We start from the raw sequence: 24,259 nt of genomic DNA on the forward strand, positions 1-24,259 counted from the left end.
CATACAGTATTAGTTTCTGTCCAATAACTTTTGAATAGCATTTTTTTAAAAACGTTTTCCAGTTCCTACTTCTGGAAAGTGTGGTAAACGCTCAACTTGTTGGCAAATACGTCTGCAAAAATCACCACACAAATTGTGGCTCCTTTACGACGTTTTCCCTGACTGCCCCTACTTGTCGCAACTTTTTTATTCCCTACTTTTTCACCTGTAGAAGAAACAGGCCGCACACGTGCAGATATTTTTTTCTTCTTTTTTGCTTTGTAACAGATCGGTGGCACATGGAAACATGTTGAGGTAGGCAAATGCGAGGGGGGGGAAGGCAGGAAATGATCTCACAAACACTCCCCCTCTATCTGATTGCTCCCATTTTCCAGTTACAGAAATAAGGGTGAGTAATGCCTTCTGCTGCCTTTTAGTCTGCCCCACAGTTCTGCTCATGGACTCACAGCAGACTGCAGAGACTGGATGTCTGCTCCAGTGCTCTGCAGTCTCCACATGGTCTTCATTTCCCAAACAAAAAAAGGGTAACATGCATTATCCAGATGAGGCCTTGTCTTCGTGTGCAGTGACATAATGAAAGTCTCTCACGCTGCTTTGTGCATTTATTTGCAAGCACACACTTTAGCTGACCTGTTGTTCATTGGTCACTGCAACTTTTTTTCTTTTTGGTCTCTCGCATGATATATGTAAGGCTTTGGTAGATAAATTCAAACCAGCAACATTTTCACATATTGGTATCGTTACCAGGGATTATCAGCAACAGATTCAAAATTAGTGAAAAGAATTCTTGTGTAAAACAAAAATATAAATCTTTAGGTAACCATCTAGTACACTGACACAACCCTTTGATCTCTGCATGAAATTACAGTCTTCATAATTAAATTTCAGCTGAATGTGAGGTGAATGACTAAAGAGGGCCCTGAGGCTCGAATGCTGGCATGGCGAGGAGAAGACAACAGATGAAGGACAGAATTAGGTTTTTAGATTCCCTTAAATTAGAGGCTGAAGAAATACTTGTGTCAAGATATCATCTTTGGGTGTGCTGGGACAAGTTCAGGGGACAAACATTCGCAAAACTGTATAGAAATAAAAATGAAATTCAAACCAAAGTGATGTCATCTGTGCAGCGTGGGTAACTTATGTTTTGTGTATTAGAATTAAAACACATGGAAATTACATTGTTCCTCTGACAACAATATGATAACAACAGTTTGATGAAAGTGTGATTGAGGTCAAATTACCATGTGTCGTTTGAAACTTGAGGAATTGAATTGCAGGTCAGCGCGATGGCACAAATGTGTTGATTAGATGTTTGATCAAAATATGTCTGCCTGACCAGATGCAGTCTTAGAGTTAAGGGCTCAGGGACCACAGAGTGGTGTCTTGTCACTTCCTCTGGTTTGACAGTTGGATGCGTGTGTGCGTGCGTGCATGCATGCAGAGACGACACCGTGAACTTGTGAGGGGGAAGAAAAACAACTTGTTTGAGGCATCAGACCATAGGTGTGGAGAAATATAATGTTTAAATCATATGAATAAGCTAAGCCTGAAATGTGAATTAGTGACCATGTGTAGAAGCATTTCAGTTCTGCATGTGAGGTCTGGCAAACTATAGTTCCATCATTGTGTGTCTGCAATTTTTCTTTTTTCATTTGCTCATATTACTGCCTAAAGCAAGATCACGTCTGTCCATTTCAATTTAGACTTGACCTTAAATTTGCATCGTGGTCAGCCCCTCGCCAGTTTTGGAAAATTGTACTCTCTCAGTTAAGTAAAAAAAATCCTCAATAAAAAAATATTTTTGCCTTTAATGGATCAATAAGAATAGCTAACTTAAGTCATACTGTTTACATTTTCAAACAATACTGTATGCAGACATACTTACATTGCCACACACCACACCCTATTACTGTTTCTGATAGACTCACAAAGCAACACATTTATTGCTGGGTTTATCTGTTTGATGCCAGACACGTGATTTCTTTCCCTTGTATAAATTATATTCTGAACCAGATAACTAGTGCCCCTTACTGATTGAGCTCACTGATTTCATTCCACCGTGTAATAATCCAAGAATCTGTGACACATTTTTCCATTCACAAATACGATTAATCAATGGCCAATTTTAAATCTATCATAATGTCTCAAGTATGACAATATTTCTTAAAATTTGTACAATGATGCCTAACTCCCAGGGTAATGAAATCATCTTGTGAATGCCTACATGTAATGTGCACAATCGATTTACACGTCGCACTGTTACATGATGTTTCATGTTTCAATTGAGCAGGGTCTTGTGAAAAGTGAAAGTGTAAGCGCTCGAGAGCACGACCACATTTCGTTGCAAATGATAAATTTAGAAAAGGAGGAGTGGCCGCATGGTTTTCACATCGTCACATTGGTCTTTTTTTTCTTTCTTGTAATTTGACACCTCATCTCTGCAAAGAGAGGCTGCTAAGACAAAAGACGGCAATCCGCGGACAGACACGTCCTTATAAACTTTTACAAACCGCCTACAAAAAATAATCCGTCGTCAGCTGAGTCCGTAATATTAATAATAATTATTATTATAATTTAAACAACAAGCCACTTCCTTAATACATTCATTGTTCGAAATGCAGGTGAAAAATCAAACTGATGGGTAGTGGGAGAAAAAAAGAGTGCAGCGTTTTAAAAACATTGGCCAATCGACGCGGAGATTTTCAGTGGGCGGGGCGTGCAGTCGAGAGTGACAGAGTGTTTCGTCCAATCGCGTGCTCCGGCGTTCGACGTCGTCCAATCGCGTGCGGCCTCGAGCCGCTTGTCGCCAACGAGAGTAGACTTTCAACGAGGTCGGGAGAAAAAGCGGAGCCGGTCAGACATCATTCCTCCCTCAGCGCCTCCAGACCGTCCACACGAAGGCGAGGAGAACAAGACAAGACGCCGCTTCCTCAAACAGGAATATAATTATCTCAATTAATTAAAAAGAAAAAGAAAAAAGAAAATCAACCATGGCCGACACAGCTGTTGACAAAACCGCTACCACAGAGGTTACAGTCAAGGTGCGTTTCATTCACTTCTCCTTCTGGTTGACCGTCGTGTGGAAAAAAGATTTTTGGGAACTTTAATTTTCAAAAGTTGAATTGTTTGTGTTCACCACTGGTTAAGGAAGCTCGGGTCAAAAAACAGTGTTTTTCATTTTATTTTTAGTCGACGGTCGTTGCAAAACGTTACGTTACTTCGTGTAAGTTGAAACAATAATTGGGGAGAAATTATATGGTAACTTGAAATATGTCTTGTCCGGGGGGAAAAGGAAATACTGTGAGCTTAATATTCTGTTTTTTTTTTTTTTTTTAAATCAAACGCGTGTGATGTGGTGTAGTGAAGAGAAGAGAAAATGCGCTGTTGAGCAGACAAAGCGGTGGAAGCGGCACAAGTGGTGAAGCGGAGCTGCTGCTGTGGGCGGGAAGCCAGAGTAACGGCCACGTTACGTTACCGGCAGCTGATAACAGCAGGAAAACCTCCCACATTAGTATTTAAAACACAATCCGCTGCATTCGAGTCAACTACAGATACTGTGACTGAGATTTCTTTCCAATGAGACGCGGTTTAAAAGGGCACTTTCAGAATAAAACTCTGCGTGCCAAAGCGTAACGTCGATTAAAGGGGGTGTGCTTTTATTTTGTAGGAGCTGAAAGAGAAGAAAGAAGTAGAAGTGAAGGAGACGACGACGACGAAGAAGAAGGAGGTGGTGGTGGTGGTGGAGGAGGAGAAGAAGAAGAAGGAGGAGGAGGAGGTGGAGAAGGAGGAGGAGGAGGAGGAGGAGAAGACGAAGAAGACCGACAACGGAGACGCACCTGCCAATGGCACAGTGAGTTGGAGACGAGGACGAGCCTCATGGCCTTTTGTCTTAGCAGCCGTCATCATGCAGGTGTCGCGCCCCCCCCCCCCCCCCCCTCAGCTGCCCCACACACTGCGCTTTGTTTGGGTCGTGAAATGGCACAGATGTTAGTTAGCAAAGCCCCCTCGCATGTCTCCATTGGCTTCTTTCTTCCCCAGAGCTCGGTGGCTAATCCTCTGGGGAGGTAATGAGAGCCTCCATACAACCAAGTGTCCCCAGAGGATTCTGTAGATGCATTATTTCTGGGAGGATTATTCCAACTATGCTGCATGCTTTGATTTTTTTTTGTCTCTCTCTCTCTCTCTCTCTCGGTTTGAAATATTGTGCATATGGTTATTGTCCACACACTATGAAAGACTGACATTTCCCTCCCATTTCAGAATGGTGCTGATCACAGCGACAAAGTGGAAAAACCACCAGCAGCAGAGGAGGAACACAAGAATGGAGATGGTATGTTTAAATATTTGTTTTCAGTAAAATATTAAAAAACTACATGCAAACAGTTGCAGATTTACCGTCCCGATGTTGTTGCCCTTTGTGTCCTTGACTTTTAACGTTAAATTTTGCTGTTAACTTGGTACGAGTATTTTTTTCTTCTCCGACTTTTTGCTTTAATTACATTTTAAAGTGAAGGATGTATTTTCTCAAGTGACAACTGTCCTTACAGGTAAGGCAGAGGAGGCGCCCCCTGCTGAGGAGACCGACGCAGAGCCGGTGAAGCGTGCAGCTGAAGAGGACGAGGTGGGCATTCAATTTGATCATGTGTCTTTCCATATGTGTTGACTAATCCGGGGAACTAATGCATTCAAATTTTTTTTTTTTCACCAGGAAAAGGTGGAGATAAAGAAACAGAAGACGGAGGAAAATGGAGATTCAAAAGAGGCAGAAGTGGAGGCTTAGATTTCTGCTCTTCTTGTTTTGCAGCACTGTCTTTCCGGCCTGGTCATTATCATAGTGTAGAGCTTGTGCTTTCTGTATCTTTGAGAGAGATATTTCTTTTCGTTTGCTCCCATGTTACCACATTGCACTGGAGTCCTGAAACAAAAGTGGCCCTGCATCCTTTTTTTTATGAAATGTTATTTATTGGTCTTTAAAATGAGCTTTTTTTCTACTTGTACAAATTGGGCCACACCGCGAGATCAGTTTATTTCATTTTTGAGGTTTTATATCGGTATGTTAGAAGCACAATCTCTATGTCAGTGCTGACCAGATGATTCGTACTTACAGGCAGCTGCTCACCTCTAAGGCTCATGTTGACCTCTCAGATTCACTAAAGGGACCAAAGATAAGTTTTAAGCAGGGGCTAATAGACACTTGTTAGCATTATTAGTTGAGGCATACCTTTTTTGTGTTGAGCTGCTGGTTAATCCTTAGCTCGGACGCCCTGTTAACATAACAGATGGTGCAAATGAATTAAGGGGCTCTGTCTTGTGCCCCGATGATAAGGCTGCTTGACTCTGTTTTATGGAGGCAGGATTTTGCAATGTTAATTAACCCCTCTTAAATCTTAACGCTTTGGTCATTTGTTCTGTATGCATTCCACGCAAATTTGTACCATTTATACTTTTGTTTTTCTTACGTCTTCAACGAGTTATGTTATTGGCTGGGTAGCCCAGTTCTTGTGTCCCAAGACTGCCTTTTTCAGAACCAGAATGACATTCGGTTACTTCAGCCACTGCTTTGTATATTCTGATTAACAAATAAATTGTCTTTTTACTTAAGAATCTATTGTGTGTGTGTGTGTGTGTTACCTGTTTATAGCACAGCAGTGCCTTTTTAAAACCATCTTTTAAGTTGGTGATGTCACTTGACCCAATTTTTCTCTACATGGAAAATGGCTGGCTTAGATACAGGAAGATGCAGGAATAGTCACACTCACTTGGTAAATGGAAAGTGTGCTAGGAATCAATGGATTGTGGTCTTGTGTCTCTTAGCTCCCCCATGTGGTGTAAGCAAAGACTTGCAGAACATATTTTTGCTCAAGTCAACTGTTTTGGGTTTGTAAGGAAATCACAATAATTGACACAGGAGTCCAAAATGGAAAAACGATCATTTTAGTTTGAACTGAACCCTGAATAAATGTAGCTTTTACAGTAACACTGCAAATATTGAGCAATACGTGGAATCATATAACACAAATACTCAATGTTTTTTTTCCCCCGGTTTTTCAAGCAATCTGCAACCGCATGATCCATACAATTGCAGTTTCCTCAGAAACATTGACATGGCGTGCATCCAGTCAGTCTTTAGGCTTTGATCACAGCCAATTATTGACATTCTGCAGAGGCAGCGATCACGACTGGCACCACAATGTCGGGGCACTCGGATGTGTGAGCCAGTCAACGTCACAACGAAAGGCTTTAAAACAGGTTGTATACTAAAGTCTACCTCTATGTTACAGCCCTGAATCGAGGCCTGGTTTCTGTCGAGGCCGAACAGACAAAGCAGTTTGCCATGGCACAAAACATGTACAAAATAAATGACATGTACCATTGTGCTTATGGAGATGGCTTCCTTTTTTTTTGGATGGGAAGGGAATGAAGTGTGATACTTTCCTGTGAGGAACGTGGCCAACAAATGTAAGGTCATCACTATACCAAGTGGATGGGCGGAGGGTGGTGGAGCAGAAGCCTACTCCCTTGAGCATGCGCCCTAATGATGACAATAAGTACTTGCTGCTGGCTCTGTGAACCCCCCACCCCCCAGTCCTTTCTTTCACTGTTGTCCACCTTCAGGTTTAACCCATAGTTCACATGAATCTTCTCCCTGTTTGCTGTTCTTCAGTTTTGTTCGGTTTCCGACTGAATGCTGATTCACACCCCAGTTTCAACTTCTCCTCTTCCTGATAATGACAAGAATCACTGTCATTATTACAATGGCATGGCCAGGAGAAGGGCGACAGCTCACTGAGCTGCCCATGGCTTAGTGAGGGCCCAGACAGAATCTGCCACCAGTACACATTTATCTGTGGTTTTGTTTTTTGGAAAGTTTGTGTACAAGCGTGTGTTAGTGTGTGTCATCCTATTAGTCGTGGCTCTGTGCTGATCAGGGAATTTATTGTCATTGTACTGATAACATGGGGCTTGATTAAGCGTCACCCAGCACAAAAAAAAGGGAAATGTGGGGATAGAATAGTCACATAATGACTGGATCGTGTGGAAAGTTTTAGTTTCTACTGGCAGTTGAAATAATGCAAAGCCCTTCAAGACCGCAACTGTGATTAAGCACTGTTCAGCTTCACGTAAATATCAAGTATGTGTTCGCTAAATTATGCCTAAAGAGCAATAGTGAGTGTTAATAATGAGTGTTCACTGGCAGCACATTCGTTTAGTCAGAAAAATCCTGCTCGAGGTGCGATGCAAGTACGCCAACTCAGAGGAACAGGCAGGTAGACATTCCCTTGGCCGTGTGACCCAAAACAAAACATTATATTGCAGCTCATGCAGACGTTAGGCAACTGATAAAGGAAGATAAAGAGGGGAAAGCTGAGGTTAGCCTGTGTGTAGTGATTGACACAATTTAGAGGCAAGAAAAGATGATTTTACAACAAAGAGTCTCACACAAGAACTATAATCAACAAAGTCACACACAGTCTCACTCTCTCTCACACACACCGACAAATAAATCCAGTCGTCCCACACCTCATTCAAAAAGGTCGCACATTCTTTTGCAAAAGTTAGGAAAAAGGATGCATGGGCACACACACTGTATGGGCACACTGGTCATGTATACACATGATAGAGCAGTGGCCAATGTCTGTCTGTCTGTCTGTCTAGCTCTGAGAAGAGCGGTGCTGATTAGCGTGAAACAACATATGGCGTTGTGCTGTACAGTGTGCGGCAGGATGTACAGTGCGTTTGCCCTATCAGTGGTGGGAAGGTCAACACACTTGCGCCGTTGCTCGGCGCGAGTGTGTGTACGAGTGTGTGTGTGTGAATGTGAATGTGAGGTAAAGGTGAATTAAGAGGCTTTTCTAAATGTGCACCAACAGTGGCTGGGTCTCGCTATCGGGGGGCTCACCCTCAGGGGGGGGCAGCTGGTACACCATGCAGAGAGAGGAGTACAGGCAGCCCACGAACGACATCAGGCTTGCAAAGTACATCACTCCCTGGGCCCCACCCACCAGTGAGGTCAGAGGTCCCATCGCCACAGAGACCAGGATCTGAGCCAGGAAGTACTGGCAGCTGAGCAGAGAGATGTCCACCCCCATCCCTCGTTTGGTCCCTTCCTCTGACGAGCCACAAAACTGAGGGACGTACAAGGAAAAAAGTCAAGCTATATGCTAAATCTGAAGTACATCACAACAACAAAAGGCGTTTTTTCATTATTTGAAGTAAGAGAGTTAGATGGTAGGATTGATACCACTTTTATGTGCATACATTAAATATGAAGCAACCATCAGCATTCGATAAGCTCACATACTGGAACAGGGAAAACGTTAACTTGGCTATGTGAGGTTAAAGTAACAAAAATCAGCTGGCCATGAATCTCTACAGCTGAAGAAACAGAACAACTCAAAAGACCCATAAAACCACAATGTGTCATTTCTACACTTCACTTTGTGTATGGGTATTGAGATTGATAATGTAAATGAATGAGCCTATGGGGTGGGAGGTGGATTGTGTTATCTTTAAGCTCAGCTAGCTCCTGGCTGTAGTTACATATCATATCATATCATATTTAGCACACCGATATGAGAGTGGGTTTCAGTCTTCTCATCTAACTCTTGGCAAGATTGTGAATAAGCACATTTCCCCAACAATTGAAGTATTCCTTTAAGTTTTAAAAAATACCATCAGGTAATCACATAAGACTTGTGTGTTTTTTTCAAATACTAGAGACTGACCTGTGGGCTCTGGTAGTATTCACACAGTAGAGAGTAAGGCAGCGTGCATAGAGAGGAGAAGAGCACCCCGTAGGTGACACAGAGAGAGAGTACCACGTAGAGGTTGGTGGACAATGTGGCCAGGCCGGTGCCCAGACCAAACGCCAGGTAGGCGAAAAAATACAGAGTGCGAAGAGAGAAACGCTCCTCGAGTTTCTCCAATATGGCTGCAAGTTTAAGGGGAAACGGAGAGACACAGAGAGAGGAAATGTAAAAGCAGCTGGGGAGACAAATCTTTTGAAATAATCCACAGTCATGATGTGATGGAGTGTAGTTTACCTGAGTAGAAAGCAGCACTGAATGCATAGATGCACATGCCCCAGCAGCCCATGCTTACGCCAGCATTGTAGCGTTGGTAAGCCTCCGAGTCGTGGGGTGCTTTGGGGTCTCCTTTGAACACAACCTCCCCCATGAAGTCGGTGTAGAAGAGCAGCATGCCTTCAAAGGACAGCCAGCCTATAGCACCGAGAGGAGCAAAGCCCATTAACTCACTTCATTTGAAATACTAAAACAGGCGGCTTTAAAGATGTTGCACAAAACTAAATTGAAACGTAAAGGATTCCTCTCACCCAAAAAATGATTAGTGCATAAACTCCGCAGGGAGGGAGGCATCCTGTAGATGGCTATACACAGCAGCTTCAGTGACAATTGGGATTCTCCCGTCCCGACGTTCTCACTCAGATCACTCTCATAGCGCACCCCATTCAGCAAAATGTTTGCAACCTTCGTCAGACAGAAAATAGACAGGCATAGTGTTGAAAAATGACTTGTTGGCTACTGAATCGCTTTTGTCGTTCTCAAAATATGTGTCTGACCTGCTGGCTGAAGGTCACTGTTCTCCTGCGTCCGTTCTCCAGCCCAACTATCTGTGTTTCCATGGGCTCCTCGATCAGTGCAAGACTCTGGGGTCGCTTCAGGATACCAGCATTGGACCCCCGATGTGACCCGGCTCCAGCTGTGACCTGAGATGCCGCGTGGGATTGTGCATCTCCCTCGCGCTGGGGCACTTCTGCATCCGGAGCTCCTCCAGCCGGATGAGATGCCACATCAGCCAGGGTCTGTCCTACAGGATGACTCCCTGTCCCCTGTGTGAACCCCTCAGGAAGAGGGGAGTCCCCTGGAGGCGGTGGTGCGGTGGTGGAGTTAGGGGCTAGGGCTTGGGGCGTATGCTGACCTGTATAGCAGTCTATGAGCACACTGTCTATATAGGAGGTTCCTAATGAGGAGGCAAACTCATTGATGCCCGTAAGTGAGGTGTCCCTACTTATAAAGCTGCCATACTTTGGAGTGAGGGGGCTCAGTGGCGATATGGGGCTACTGAGGCCAGGACAGAGGCATGCATTGGCACTGCAAGAATGGGCCAGTGGGTCAGGAGCGCGAGATGTTGAGATATTGTAGCTGTAAAGAGCATCCTCATCTTCCTCATCCAGTCCAAACGTGGATCCGGGGGCAACAGGTGGAGAGGGAGGAAGAGGAAGACTGGGGCTCTTCAAATGGTTTTTGCTGGAGTTTTTGTTTGGCTGGCTCTTTGGTAACGGCCGTTCGGGGATACTCAACAGAGTCATGATTGTGGCGAACACCAAAGTGACACTCGTGAACATGAATATGACCCGCAGTTGACCTCCCATCGACCGGCCAAACTGTGTCTGGTCCCAGTTGATGCCGCCCACTATGTAGCCAAATCCACCTCCTAGTCCTGTAAAAGTGACAGAGTGACGAAAAAACAACTTTGTATTTAACCTTTTCCCAATAGATCATGATTTCTTCAAGCAAAATGTATCCTCTGGTTTTCCCCTGTCTTGTCCTGAATAAATAATATAAATAGTTCTATCCTATAAAATGTTGTATAACAATGACGTTGACATGTATTTGTAACCATGTCAAGTGTTTTCTTACCTGCCAGCAGTGCATGGATGTTCAACCCCCGATCCTGGTCTTCTGGGCTGCATACATCCATCATGTAGGCATGGCTCGGGTTGTCGGCCGAATCAGCACTGAAGTCCATCAGCACCACGCCGCACACCGTCAGGACAATTCCCCACTTGTGATTTGAAGCTGTGTCATCCAGAGCACTTCCAATGTCCCGTCCATTCAGCACCAGGGTTAGACCAAGCAAAGCCCCTGAAACAGGAGGAAAAGCAAAATAACGTTTTAAAAGTCCAAATGAAAGTTCAACAGACATTTTGCCAAAGGGGGGGGGGATGCTTCCAGCTGGGACTTGGAAGCTACAACACAGAAATCTAATGTTAGAAACTGAGATTGAAATGTGTGGTTATTTACCAGGTACAAAAAAGTCTGATGAAAGATGCTGTCAAGTTGCAGTGTGGGAAGCAAAGTCAGCAGAGTTTTTTGTGGGGGTTTTTTCTTCATCTTATGGACTAAAAGTCTCAATATTGTGGCCTCTGCTGCTATGATTTTAATTTGCCTTTTTAAAATGTCGCTTGCAGGTCGCTCTACTCTGTCCTCTCTTAACATTTCTTACCTATGGCCAAGGCAAATATAAAAGGTCTCCTTCGACCAAAGCGGGATGTACATCGATCACTCCAAGCTCCCAAGAGAGGCTGAACGAGGAATCCTTTACGTCAAAGACAGAGGAGAGAGTTAGACTTTACACTGATGTGCAGCAAGAGTATTGCTTTCCCACCGGCTGTTCACTTACCTAGTATGGGGCTAATAAACCAAACCAAACTGTAGAATTGATCAGGCAGACCCATCTGCAGGAGGACGGGCGTCACGTACGCCGTTTCCATGGCGTAGCTAAATTCAATACCAAACAGGACGCAGCCGTTGAAGAGTAGCTCCTGGAAGGTTCGCCTCGGAGGAAGTTCACTGAGGTCCAGCTGGTCCAGAGGACAGGGCGTGTTGGGCGGCGGGGGTGGAGAAGGTCTTATCAGCTTCCGGCGCTTTGGCTGTCTTTGGAAGTTGTTCGCCCGGTGACTGAGGTGCCGAGTGGTGGACGTCGGGAAGCTGGCGGTTTTGGGGAGTGAGCTCCTCCATAGACCCTCCTGGGCCGTGGATAACCTCCCTCCCGGACTGGCCAAGAGGGGGTCAGTGGGGGTGCCCATGCCCGGAGATGACATCTCTCTCAGGCCAGCCTACACTGCAGCACAAGAAAGGGTGACGTCCGGGTCAAAGTCAGACATGCGGCCAGAACTTGTTCTGGGGTTGATTCCTTCATATTAGAGGTCACCACAAGACACTGCAGTCATCGGCAGGCGGCAGCGATGGGCACGACGCACCGCAACCAATGCGCATGTTAGTGTTGTGCGCAAAGCCCATGTGCGCCGCATGGCGGGCTACATGCAGTATGCGGCACCGCTCTCGTGAAGCCTGAATCCATTTTAATTTTTCATGGAGAAGGCACAGATCGGACACAATGGAGCCGCCGGAGGCTCAAAGACGATGGCTCACTAGATATTAACACGCACGCCGTGTCACAATCCCTCGAATGCAAATCAAACATTTGACCAATGCGAATCCTACTTGTAGCCGCGTGTCCGATCGGTCACCTCTTTTCTTTAAATGTGTATTTATCTGACGAGACACGATGTTTTTACTCGAGTTCACGTCTGTCTCTAAAGGTGGCGACCACGCGATCGGCTCGGCCGCGTCGGAGGATGGAGACGACGTGCAGAAATGGATGGTGAAAGATGATAATTACCTTAGCGGGGGCGGCTCGTCATGTATTGCGGAACAATGTACAAGGCGCGGCCTCTATGATTTACAGGAGTCATGATTGGGGCTTTCTTTCTTTTGAGTTTGTATGTTTTTTGCTCTTTGATGCAGTCATCCCCCCCCCCGATGCATCCTCCGTCCCTTTGCCTTCCCCCTCTTCTACCCCCCCTCGCCTCTTCCTCCCGGTCTGTCCCGTTACGTCACGCCCCTCCCTGCAACATCAGCACCACGGACAGTCCCCACTGCGAAAAAACATCTGTCCATCTATATGTCTGTCTGTCCTCACGTCTGTCTATCTGCACATCCAATTGCACAGTTGATGGATGATGGATAGATGATGGTTGAATGTAATGAACAGATTAAGTATAAGGTATATAAGGGAAAACATCATACTTTTTACTCACTAGTCTTTATCTGATGGATAGATTAAGATCAGATTCCATTTTTTTTTTAACATAAACCACTTATGGTAACTATAGTATAATAAGATTAAACCAGTGGTTTTCAACTTTTGCAGCTTGTGTTGCCTTACAAGACAACAGTGTCTACTGTAGACGAGAGCGATGGGCTCAGTGACGTCCGAGTCATGGTGGCACGTCACATCTTTCTGTTGTATATGTTCAGGGCTGAAAGGTCGACAAAGTTCAGATAGAGAAAAACACTTAATAATGGACCAAATTTTTCTAATGGAAACGTGTCAGGATGTCATAGTGGTAAAAAGCGCGACACAACCGGACGACAGACCCACCTAATGGTCACCTGAGCAGATGTTGGGCTTCAGTTCAGCGAGACTGAGGGAGGCAGGTTATTGTTGTGAGGCTGCACGTCTGAGCTCTTTGTAGCCCTTTTTTCCCAATATTAATTTGTTTCGTTTTTTGTTGATTTTGATGGTTTTATTTTGTGTGATTTTTGTGAAAAGATTCCACCATTTTTACATTAAACTATTCTTTCATTTTTCCAGTGCCAACAACATCATGGATGGATGGATGGATGGTGTCACATGACACTCTAAATTAGTGCATGTCAGTAACTTTTTGTACTGTAGGTTCTAGATTGAATTTTCATTAAAACATATCTAACAATACACAAGATATATATATCTATAGTCAGGGGTGAATATGTTATACACAGATGTGCCACAATCAAGATTTGAGCACATGCACATAAATACTCAATATGAAGTTGACAGTAGTTTTCTGAGTAGACCAATTACATTATTTCATTAGCTGTATTAGGATGGGCCGGTCCCTTTAGAAACACTGAAATGATTCCAGGGCCTCCTCCGATAGCAGGCTCAGCCGGTCTAATTGACTTGTAGTTAAATAATTTGCCCTGCAGGTTGTACAGCTGGTTACAAGAGCAGTCTCTAAGGTATGATTATGATGTAATGAATTCCTTGTCACTGAACTAATAAAACAATGTTTTGTGTTTTTCTCTTTTCGTTGAAGGATTCTTCCTTTGGCTAATGAAAACATATGTTTTTATTGAGTGTTTAAATTGATGTTCAAAGCAATTAGCTATAGGTTTGACCTGTAAAAACACTGATGAATACAGATGTTACCTTTGAAAATGAAGGGAAGTCTAAAGTGGCAGTGAATGAAAAACATTCAGCTGAAATAGTTTGAATAAAAGGTGCAGTAAGTGAAATTAAAGCAGACAAATCTGTCTTTTTCCAAAGGTTACTGGGAGACAAACAGCAGGCGCATATCAGACAGGAAGAAGGGAGAGCAAAGGCCAGGTCATAAATCCTATTAACTTTGACCTGGCCTGTAAAAACCAAACCTTATGCAACCTGCATTATGAAAAAACGGAATCCTTTCAAACACTCTTTGAATTCATTGATTCAAAACTGACAGAGCAGTTGCTGTCAGGCGTGAGAAAACAGACAGTAGAGCTCTTGAATAACGACTCTTAGAAAAATAAAAGGGGGGTTTGATTGTAGCGGCGAAATCCTCGTGTTTAAAGTCACCCCGCCTCAGTTCTGTGCAACGTGCGCCGTGATTGGCTGACCGTCCAGCAGCAACGGAATCCGATTGGACGGGCGGCAAAAAGTGGGCGTATCAGGATGCCGTTCTGCAACTGTTGTGTTATGGGCGTAACACTGAACTCTTTACGATTATATATATTTCACACCGGGGCTACTTCCGGCGTCCACTTTGCTCGTCCTAAGAAAAATGGCAAACGTCGACCTCGCTCGCGTTGGAAAGAACTTGCTGAAGAGCTCCGACAGCGAAGAGGTGAGTTATGAAGTTATTGTCTTATGAAATGTGCGTCAGTGAAGTGTGATTTCGTTTCCCCGTGGAGGTCTGTGCTTCCTGCTGAGAGCCACCCTGAGCTAATGGCTGTGAAACGACGCCTCCGGTGTGACATAATGATGACCCGATGGGATCCATGTGAACAGTATTCATATCGTGATTCATATAGGAATGTGTGAATCTATAGATGCATGAATTCACAGGAAAACAGATACTAATTAGTACAAGCGACCAGCAGCACACATCAGAACCCTCTGGTTCAAGATGGATTATCCCGATGTGGAGAACTTCTTGTTTCCATCATCTCTTATATCAATACAACTATAAACTATGAAAAATAATCAACAGATTAATCAATCACAAAAAAAAATATGAATTCAAAAATATGAAAAAATACTTAATTCCCCCCCTCTCTTTCTATGTGTCAGAGTGTGGAGCTCCAGTCCCTGTGGCAGCACCAGCCCGTGGTCTTGTTCTTCCTGCGGCGGTTCGGCTGTCAGGTGTGTCGGTGGACGGCGTCAGAGATCAGCAAGCTGGAGCCGGACCTGCGAGCCGGCGGCGTGGCACTGGTCGGCGTGGGACCAGAGGAGTTTGGGCTGAAGGAGTTCAAGGAGAAAGGGTTTTTTAAAGGATGTAAGCAGCAGTACTTATACACTTCTTATACAAAATGAAATGTTTTGTCTTGTCGTCCGGTTGTGACACATCCTGACACACGTTTCCATTAAAAGTCTTTTTCTCTATCTGAACTTTGTCGACCTTTCACCCCTGAACGTTTACAACAGAGAGATGTGACGTGCCACCATGACTCGGACGTCACTGAGCCCATCTCTCTCGTATAATGTTGTGAATAATCATGGATCATATTCTCTTTTAGCCATTTACGTGGACGAGCAAAAGAAAAGCTACAAGGATTTGGGCTTCAAGAGGTGAGCACAGTCAATGTTCCATGACGTGGTTAAACTTCATACATCGAAGACGACTAGTTTTAACCTTAATTCAATTTTTAGAGCTGCAACAACCAGTAGATTAATCAATCAATCAACAGTTAATCAATTGTGATAATCAAGTGGTTTTTTTGTTGTCATTTCTAATGTTGACAAGCCAAATACAGCCAATTTTCAAATGTGAGGATTAGATTTCTGTACAGTTGTAAGCTGAAAATTTTGTTTTATATTTTAAAGACTAAGGAAATAATTAATTGATAATTATATGTTTATGATATGATTAAATGTTATTCTCCCACGCAGGTACACAGCCTTAAGTGTGGTTCCTGCCGCTTTGGGGAAGAAAGTACGAGATGCAGCTGCTAAGGTAGATCGTGGTCATGTCCTCAGGGTTGACACAGTATTTCGTGTTGTGGTCACATGCATGAAAGCAAGTGTTGTTGTTTTTTCTGTGCTCAGGCCAGTGCAGAAGGAATCCAGGGAAACTTCTCCGGAGATCTGCTGCAGAGCGGCGGCATGCTTATCGTTGCCAAAGGTACAATTAATATACACCAGAGGGGGATATTGATTAGGGTATGTCATGTGAAGTGGTAATAGTTTATGACAAAAACAATGATGGCTCCTAATCAGAGGATCTGAGGGAACGTGTCCAATGAGAAGGGTTCTGAAGTTTGCCAATAAATTAATAGAAATAGCAGTTTTGCACTCTCTCCTCTAGAGGGCAGTGCTGTGTTGCATCAGGCATGTGTGGTCAGAGATTCATTGCTTTTACTGCTACTTTATTTTTTGTACACAAAAGTAGAAAAGGATATTTAAATAAATTAAAATGTGCAAATTAAATTAAAATTTGCAAATATAGAATTTGGTTATAGCGTTGGATTAATTCATCTGCATGTAGCAGAGGATTTTCTAACCTGGTGACGTAGCTTAGCCAGAATTATTTACTACATAACATATTTAAATAACTCAAGGTCAAGGATTTTTTCGGAAGAATGTTATTAAAGTTACCACTACATTAAAATCATCTAGTTCATGAAATTATTGAAAAGTATTATGGCCAGGCATAAGAAACAAATATATGAAGAGGAAGATTTTTTCCCCGCATTTTGCATTTCGAGAAAATAGTGAAATGTTGAGGAAAGTCAAACTAAATAAGAGATTTCTTAAAGAAAGAAAATTGCATTTCCAGAATAAACTTTAAATTTCTAGATTAAAATCAAAGAATATATGAAACTGTGAAAGTTGGTGCATGTGACTGCCTCCACAAAATGCCTTGTGTAGATGAATTGGTGAAATTGTTCTCCAGAATCAGTTTTAGGAACAAGGAAATTCTCTTTAAACTCATAAACACAGTGTAGTAATTAGGTCTTTGAAGAGATTGTGTCAGTCCAGGAGGAGAAACCTCACAAGCTTGGAAAGATGAAACAGTGGCAGCTCACACGGCTGTTAGTCGCTCTTCTGACCGGATCTGATGGACCAGAGGAGCTGTCTATATTTTTGATACTTATTTTCAACATTTCGACTGGATTCTGGAAATGAAAAAAATTATCTGTGATTTGGGTTGAATTTACTTGTGACGTTTTGACTTTATTCTCTGCATTTCTAATGTTTAAATGCCTCATACTCTTCTGTATGAGGCATTTAAACAGATGGTCTTCACTCGTTCATCTTTTTAAGTTTTGTAGAAATGTCCAAACATGGTCTGAAAACTGTAAGAAAAGACAAAAGCTACAGTCCAGTTACATATAGCATGTCAACTCTTTCTCTGAGTGTACTGGTAGATCGTTTTATGGTTCGGTATGGCAACATGACCTGCTGCAGAGGAATCTGCAGGGGGGAGTAGAGTACAAAGTCATCCTGTCCTGTCTGACTCCTCAGTTTTAAAAATCATGGCTTTTTACCTTTTTAATCCCAATGTTTTGACCAACTTGCTATTTTACTCTGACTGTGCAGTAGTTCGCCTGCAGCGCCCACATCGCCATGTGATCCGAGCGTGAAACTGAGAATTGAATTTATGAACACACGCATAACAACAGTCACTTTTAACCATTTAGTTACCTAAACGCTTCAAACCACAAGGTCACTACGAGCTAAACCATAGAAAACTGCATTTCTCCGCCTGTATGTGATGGACCTCCGTTGCTCGTGCTTCGGCCCTTATACAAAAGACAGAGTGTTGTCATTATCATATGTGGTACAGGTATTACTTATGTTGTGGGGACCTAAATCTGTTTACACATGGGGACAAAAGGGTCCCCATAACGTAAATCCTTAGATAGAGATTTCTCTTCTGGATTGGGAACAGTAAAAATGCATCATAAAGAAATGTTTAAGAAACACATAAATTGTATATAGATGAAATAAGTATTTCCTCAATGTATCCAGTATCGAGAGCAGAATCGATAGTGTTGGACCGTAACAATTCCAAATTCTAATTATGATGAATAATTTAGCACTGGGTTTCTGTACCAATCCATAGTTCTTGCCCCATATTTATGTATATACTTGATTGTAGTCCCAGAATTCACACAATTTTACATTTCCTTGCATAATATAATAATCATACTTACAGTTGTCAATCAATATGAATTTTACGGTGAATTATAGAGCAGAAAAAATATACGTAATAACGCCAACAAAAAAAACACAATTAAAAAGAAAAAAAGGATGGAGTTAGTTAATAAATAGAAGTTTTGAAGTGAAACCAGACTGCATTGGACATTTTTTCAAGGATTGTACCTTTTTCTAATTCTACCATTAATTTATTTAGATTTTATTAGTATTTTATTATGCCAATTGCACCTGGAAATGTAGTCTGTGTTAAATATTGAATTGAAGTTTGTGCTGCTTATTATTAATGTTATTGCTTTTATATGTCAGACTGCGTAGCCAGTTTGCTAAAACAAATTTGTCAAACAGCTCTTATTGGATTGGTTCAAGTTGACGAGCTGCTTGTTTTTATTCTAATTTCTCAACATGTTTTGCTCTGAAAAGGTGGAGAAAAGGTTCTGCTGCACTTCATCCAGGATTCACCTGGAGACCACATCGCTCTAGAGGATATTTCCAAGGCTTTGGGTATTTCAGCCAGAGTAACAGAAGGACAGAGGCCAGTGGTAAGACATCCAATGATAATGAAGTGTTGTTATGATTCTCATTTATCTCCACTGTTTTCTTTATCTGCCTTCTTTAACTTATAATTAGGGATGCAGCGAATGTTCAGCAACCGAAATTATTCGGCCGAAAATAGCAAAAAAAAAAGCTGAATAACGACGCAATATATGACACAATCGTGAATTATTCTGGTTCTGTGGTGTCAGTATATGATAGATTATAAAATACCAGCCACAATACAATATCAAATAGCAACCAGCGTGGAATGAGGTGCGTGTCGGCGGTGTGGAAGCATTTAAGTGTCGGAGAATGACTCAAAAATAGCTTATGATCTGCCCGCGATATTCACAGCATACAAGAACATTCTCTCTCTACTTGCCCCCTTTGATCAGCTAACAGAAGGAGATAAGTTCATCTGACGCATCTGTGGCAGACGTCATCCCCTTTCTCGCAGCACAAAGTTTCTTGTGGAAAATCGCATTTGGTATTCGGCCTCAGGCCGAGTGTGACATTATTTCCGGTTTCAGCCAACAATTTTAATTTTCAGTGTATCCTTACTTCTAATTTTTTTTATGAGCTGTTTAGCGAAGGGTTGTACAAAATAGATGCAAATGATATAATTTTGTCCATTGACGCACAATGGACTGATCTGTTCGTCAGGTTCTTTCAGCAGACTCTTGTTTTACGTCAGTAGTGACACATGCATCAGATCAGCCTCTTCACACACAATTTCACATGTATTACACAATCTTCATGGCCCGTTAGCGCCTGCGTTGTAACCCCTGAAATCTTTCAAACTTCAGGGATGATCTCAGTCTGTACCTCGTTTCGTAAAAAATATTATTCAAACGTAAACAGAAGTGATTATACAACTTTTCAGAAAGACCATTAGCTTGCTCCCTGCATTACATTTCGAGTAGATCATGGAGAAATTAATACTTTAAACATGCCACCAATCACTGTTAATATCAAGCAACACACAAAAGACAGATTTTGTTATCTGAGATGGATTGTGCTAGTTTTAGTTTCAACATTATGGAAGAAGCTACGAGGAGCTTTGAATCTTAACGTGCACAGTGTCATTTTAAATGAAAGATGGGTCAACGTTGTTCAATATTGATTACGACTCATCACAACATGTGAATTATTCTGTTTCTGTGGTGTCAGTATATGATAGATTGTAAAATAGGAACTACAATCCAATACAGAGCCCCAGAATCAAATTGCTGGGGCGGTCTTTCCTGTGATGATGAATCAGGGCTTTCGGCATGTCAATGACATCCAGCACTTGGTCTTCGACACCCGTCCCCCCCCGACTTTGTTGCTCGCCTCCCACGGCACCCACCATGTCTGAGCTATTGCAATATAGTTCAGTAGACTTTCCCATGACCTGTCTGAAGACCAGCGGATTTCATCTCCGCAGCGAAGGAACAGAATCAACCTTGTTTTTCCCCCGAGTATCAAAAAAGTTGCAGAAAAACCACCACGAGTCACAAGGTAGCTGACGTGTGTGTGGAAGGAACAGGCCCTGAAAAGGTTTAAACGTTTTTTAATGGAGCGAAGACGTCGAGTCATTAACTAGTTTTGAATTCAAAGTTTTCTTGCTGAAACATGTTACAGACCGTGACACTGGGCTTCATGGTCTTTTAGTGGACAGAGCCGGAATCACCTAAGCACAACATCCCTCGTTTGAATGGGGATTCCTTCGCTGTGTGAAGGCAAAACATGCATGTTTTACTTCAGCATTCTAGGTATGAAATTATGAAGTTGGAGTGTTTTGACCTCAATGGAGAATGGAAAATGATGCTAACTATGCTCTGCTAAATCAATCCCATACAGAGTAGTGTTTTTATCTCAGTCCAATAAACCATTAAAAGAAAATTAAAGTTGGAAATTAAAGTTTCATAGACACGGTCCATAGAAAAAATTTGATCAGGCACGAAAATTTGTTAATTCTATCTTTGGTTATATGACTCTTTCATAATAAAACTTGTATAACAGTTATCTGTTAACTGTTCAGTTCATATCACCCATATGTAACTTGCAGTATGGAAGGTTTGTTTAATGGAAATTTAGCATTAACAGTAAATTAAGGCTGCAACTTTTTATGGTCCTAAAATTGAATAATCATTTTCCTGATTAATCAATTGATCATTTTGCCTGAACAGTTAAGCAATTATTTAATAGTTGTCGATTCATTTTTGGGAGTGGTGTCTTATCGAAACATTTTTTAAATTGAAACACTAACTGGAGAAACACATGATTAAATGTGTGGATGGCTGTGATTGGTATATATGTTAAAAATGATAATAATAATATAAAAAATTATAAATGGGAGACTAAGTTTGTTTCCATTGAGAGTACAAGCTTTTATTGAATCACAATATTGATTAAGACCCTTATCAACCTACAGCAGATACATCATGACCACTTTGTGCTTTTGTTTAGTACTAGTTGGAAAAATCTGTAATTTATCAGTAGAGGATATTTCTCCCTCTGCCAAGTGAACCACACTCAAAGTTTCCACATCGTAATCTGTAATTAAGGCGTTTGGCATCAACATTGAATCACAAACTAGATTTGTGGCGCATTAGCTTGACTGCCAGTAATTGGACTTACACCTGAAGTTTGAATAAATCTTTTTCATCAAGCGCCCTATATTGTTATTTTTAAATAAAATTGTTCAAGCTCATTATTTGCATATTTAACCTCTGTACTTTCTCTCGCAGTGTAACGATGATGTTTGTACACGATGATGACGGCGTCTCATGGTACCTGAGCAACGAACAACCTGAGATGGAGACTTGGGAAGTGGAACATCATTCAAAATAACTGCCATAATTGTCAGTCTTTGTGACAATATGATTTATGATGATATTGTCTACAGTGAAAGCTGAAATTACCTTAATGATTAAAAAAAACTTTTTTGTATTAATATAATATTATGATATTATAATATTGTGATTTCCTTATTTTAATTTTGTGAAATTTAAAAAATGCTACTTACCTAACACTTACTGATTAAAGTGATTCATTACACTTCAAAAAATATATCTATGTATGTATTTAATTGTAACTAAAGTTTAACATCATTAATTGGCTTCAGTTTTTGTCTTTTTTATACTCTGACATTTATTAAAAATTTGCACAATTATAACAAATGATGACAACGCAATACAAATACATATGGATACATGGGATATCTTGTTTTCAGGTATTTACAGGTGTTCCCTGTATAAAAAAAAACTATATAACACATTAGAGGGAAGGGAAAAGCGGCTATACGTACTATATCAAAAATTCATATATGTCAACCACCTGTTGTTGGGAGTTTGCAGTAGATCCTTTTCATTAATTTATTTTCTTGCACATTAAGCAAGGATATACAGAAGCATCTCTGAGGCTGGAATCTGGGAAAGTGGTCTGTCTCCTTTAAATTTTGTACTTCTTGCAGCTCAAACAGCAGACACACACATACAGGTTGTCTATTATTAAGTGATCCCTGTTCAGCTCAACGTCAAGAATTAAACACGTATGTTCGTATATAAGGCCCTTGCTAAGAATCTTTATTCAAAAGGTCTACAGGCCTGTAGGAAGCCCAATCATCATCAGCCTTCCTCCTTTTGAAGAATAAAGCTGATATCGGCCTCTGTTGGCAATCTGGGAAGAAAACCATTCCTCAAGGAGTCATTATGCAACGGTCGTATTAGTAAGGATTTAAATTCTTTGGAGAATTCACCGCACAGCTCATCCGGGCCTGGTGCTTTGGCTGCTTGTAGGGAATTCAGAGCTCCCTTGACTTCCTGCTGTTAGTGTTTTATTAAGTGTTTTCCTCTTTAGGCCTATAGATAAGTCAACTTGGATTCGGGGAAAAAAAGTAGACTAGTTGTTCACTTTTATATAGCTGACTAAAATATCATTCGATCACCTTGTTTATGTTCTCTGCATCTGCTTTTGCATCAGCATCCTGTGTATTCTCTTGGTTTGTTGCAGAATAAATGTTATGTCTTTTCGGCTTTTTAAGTGAGTAAGATGTTCAGGGACGAGCGCTTTTCATCATCAGATATATGATTTAGTCTGGAACATGCCTTGCTTGCATCCCAAAGATTTGAGGGCGATCTTGAATTCAGGGGTAAACGATAGGGTCGCCGTGCAAGTAAGAGTTGAATTTTCACATCTTCTGATATAGTGATATTTCCAAGAGAATAAGAGTTTAATAGATTTAACTTAGACTTGGGGAACAAAGGAATTATTTAGCTATACTCTAATGAGCCCTTGCGTAGAAGGAAAGTCCTTCTGGCATGTATTTTGCAGCCACTTCAATTACTCTTAATTTTCTAATCAGATATTCATCTCTTTCATCTGACATCTCTGCCTGCTAAATTAAAATTATGGTTTTTACTTGAATTATTATCTGATTTCTTTCCAAAAGTCTTACCAGAAACATCTGTAACTCTGGGTCGGACAAGAGGACATGGCCAAAATGGGCATGAACGGACACTTTATGAATCACATCACTCTCAATGTACAGTGACTTTTTTTCCCTCGAGTAATAGTATATTCTTGAGAATTAGTGTTTTGAGATATCAGTCCCAACTGGAGGTTTACAGCTTTTTCTGCTGCTTTCCACCAGATCGGTCATCATCAGGGTCCCCAATCATAAGTGTTAGTTCATAACCATTGACTTCATTGACTATTTATTTGATGACTGTCACTTGCTTAAATGTAAATGAATTCCCTTAAATTGTAACATGGGCTTCATTTAACTGTTTTAACTGAGTTTTTGGTCAATATAAAGCAACAATTGAACAATATATCCCTGTAAAGGAGGCCAACAAATCAACGTCGAGTTTCTTCTCTCCGTCGACGCGCAACAAAACAAACTACTTCCGGTGTCCGGCCCCTTCAACATAAGAGCCTTCCGCGATACATTTAACACACTTTTTTCGACGTCCACCGTGAGAGTGACTAGCAAACAATTCCTGTTTCGCGCACTTTTCCTGTTTTCGTGACAGAACTTACTTTGGAGACATTTCTCCAGGTGGTGAAGGATCGTGTGGTGAATGACCCGCCGTCGCAGGCGAGTCTCGTGGTCTGAACAGCACAACGACTGCAAGCCTCGTTATTACAAGACTGCACGTGATGTAGTATGAAGGAGGCATTAACTGAAAAAAACAGATCAGAATAACATATGGGGGAACAAATATTTGGCCCTGGTTGGGCCAAACCAAATAATACACAAGGTGAAGACAAGATGGACGCCAACTTCAACTAAATACAGAGCCGAACCAACTAAATCCGAAAAACCCCCCATGATACGGCAGCATATGGTTTAGCCCAATCACCTTGTTCGAGCCCAAAGCCCATCTTCTGCAAAACCAGGAAGTGACCTGCCCTCCTCACAGTAACTCAGAGACAAAGGAACAAATGATTAATTGAACAGACTAGGACAAAGGAATATTGTAAAAGAAAATAAAGTGTTAATTCATTGAATGTGGTTGACTGCAAA

General features: G+C 41.8%; 3 protein-coding genes across 4 annotated transcripts; 2 read left to right on the forward strand and 1 right to left on the reverse strand.

Moving 5' to 3' along the window:
- Positions 1-2,824: 2,824 nt before the first annotated feature.
- Positions 2,825-5,604, forward strand: si:ch211-222l21.1 (prothymosin alpha). The gene is made up of 5 exons (XM_035632087.2): positions 2,825-3,041; positions 3,668-3,850; positions 4,261-4,330; positions 4,548-4,621; positions 4,709-5,604. Exons 1-5 carry the CDS (start codon positions 2,991-2,993, stop codon positions 4,778-4,780), a joined length of 450 nt encoding a protein of 149 aa, XP_035487980.2. The 5' UTR covers positions 2,825-2,990; the 3' UTR covers positions 4,781-5,604.
- Positions 5,605-5,918: 314 nt separating this feature from the next.
- Positions 5,919-12,582, reverse strand: slc45a1 (solute carrier family 45 member 1). 2 transcript variants are annotated; one of them, XM_035632086.2, is made up of 10 exons: positions 12,427-12,582; positions 11,425-11,865; positions 11,248-11,340; positions 10,662-10,886; positions 9,581-10,461; positions 9,335-9,488; positions 9,045-9,221; positions 8,727-8,932; positions 7,901-8,126; positions 5,919-6,722 (listed from the first exon to the last, which is right to left on the reverse strand). In XM_035632086.2, the coding sequence occupies exons 2-10, from the start codon at positions 11,843-11,845 to the stop codon at positions 6,694-6,696; spliced, it is 2,412 nt and encodes an 803-aa protein (XP_035487979.2). In that variant the 5' UTR covers positions 11,846-11,865; positions 12,427-12,582; the 3' UTR covers positions 5,919-6,693. The 2 variants fall into 2 exon arrangements, with proteins under 2 accessions (XP_035487979.2, XP_047188809.1); XM_047332853.1 differs by having other exon boundaries at positions 5,919-8,126.
- Positions 12,583-14,520: 1,938 nt separating this feature from the next.
- On the forward strand, positions 14,521-21,846 carry prxl2b (peroxiredoxin like 2B). The gene is made up of 7 exons (XM_035632650.2): positions 14,521-14,677; positions 15,124-15,328; positions 15,570-15,621; positions 15,943-16,006; positions 16,099-16,174; positions 18,634-18,752; positions 21,480-21,846. Exons 1-7 carry the CDS (start codon positions 14,615-14,617, stop codon positions 21,504-21,506), a joined length of 606 nt encoding a protein of 201 aa, XP_035488543.2. The 5' UTR covers positions 14,521-14,614; the 3' UTR covers positions 21,507-21,846.
- The last annotated feature ends 2,413 nt before the right edge of the window (positions 21,847-24,259 follow it).

The sequence above is a fragment of the Scophthalmus maximus genome, chromosome 6, assembly GCF_022379125.1.
Source record: "Scophthalmus maximus strain ysfricsl-2021 chromosome 6, ASM2237912v1, whole genome shotgun sequence".
NCBI classification, from domain to species: domain Eukaryota; kingdom Metazoa; phylum Chordata; class Actinopteri; order Pleuronectiformes; family Scophthalmidae; genus Scophthalmus; species Scophthalmus maximus.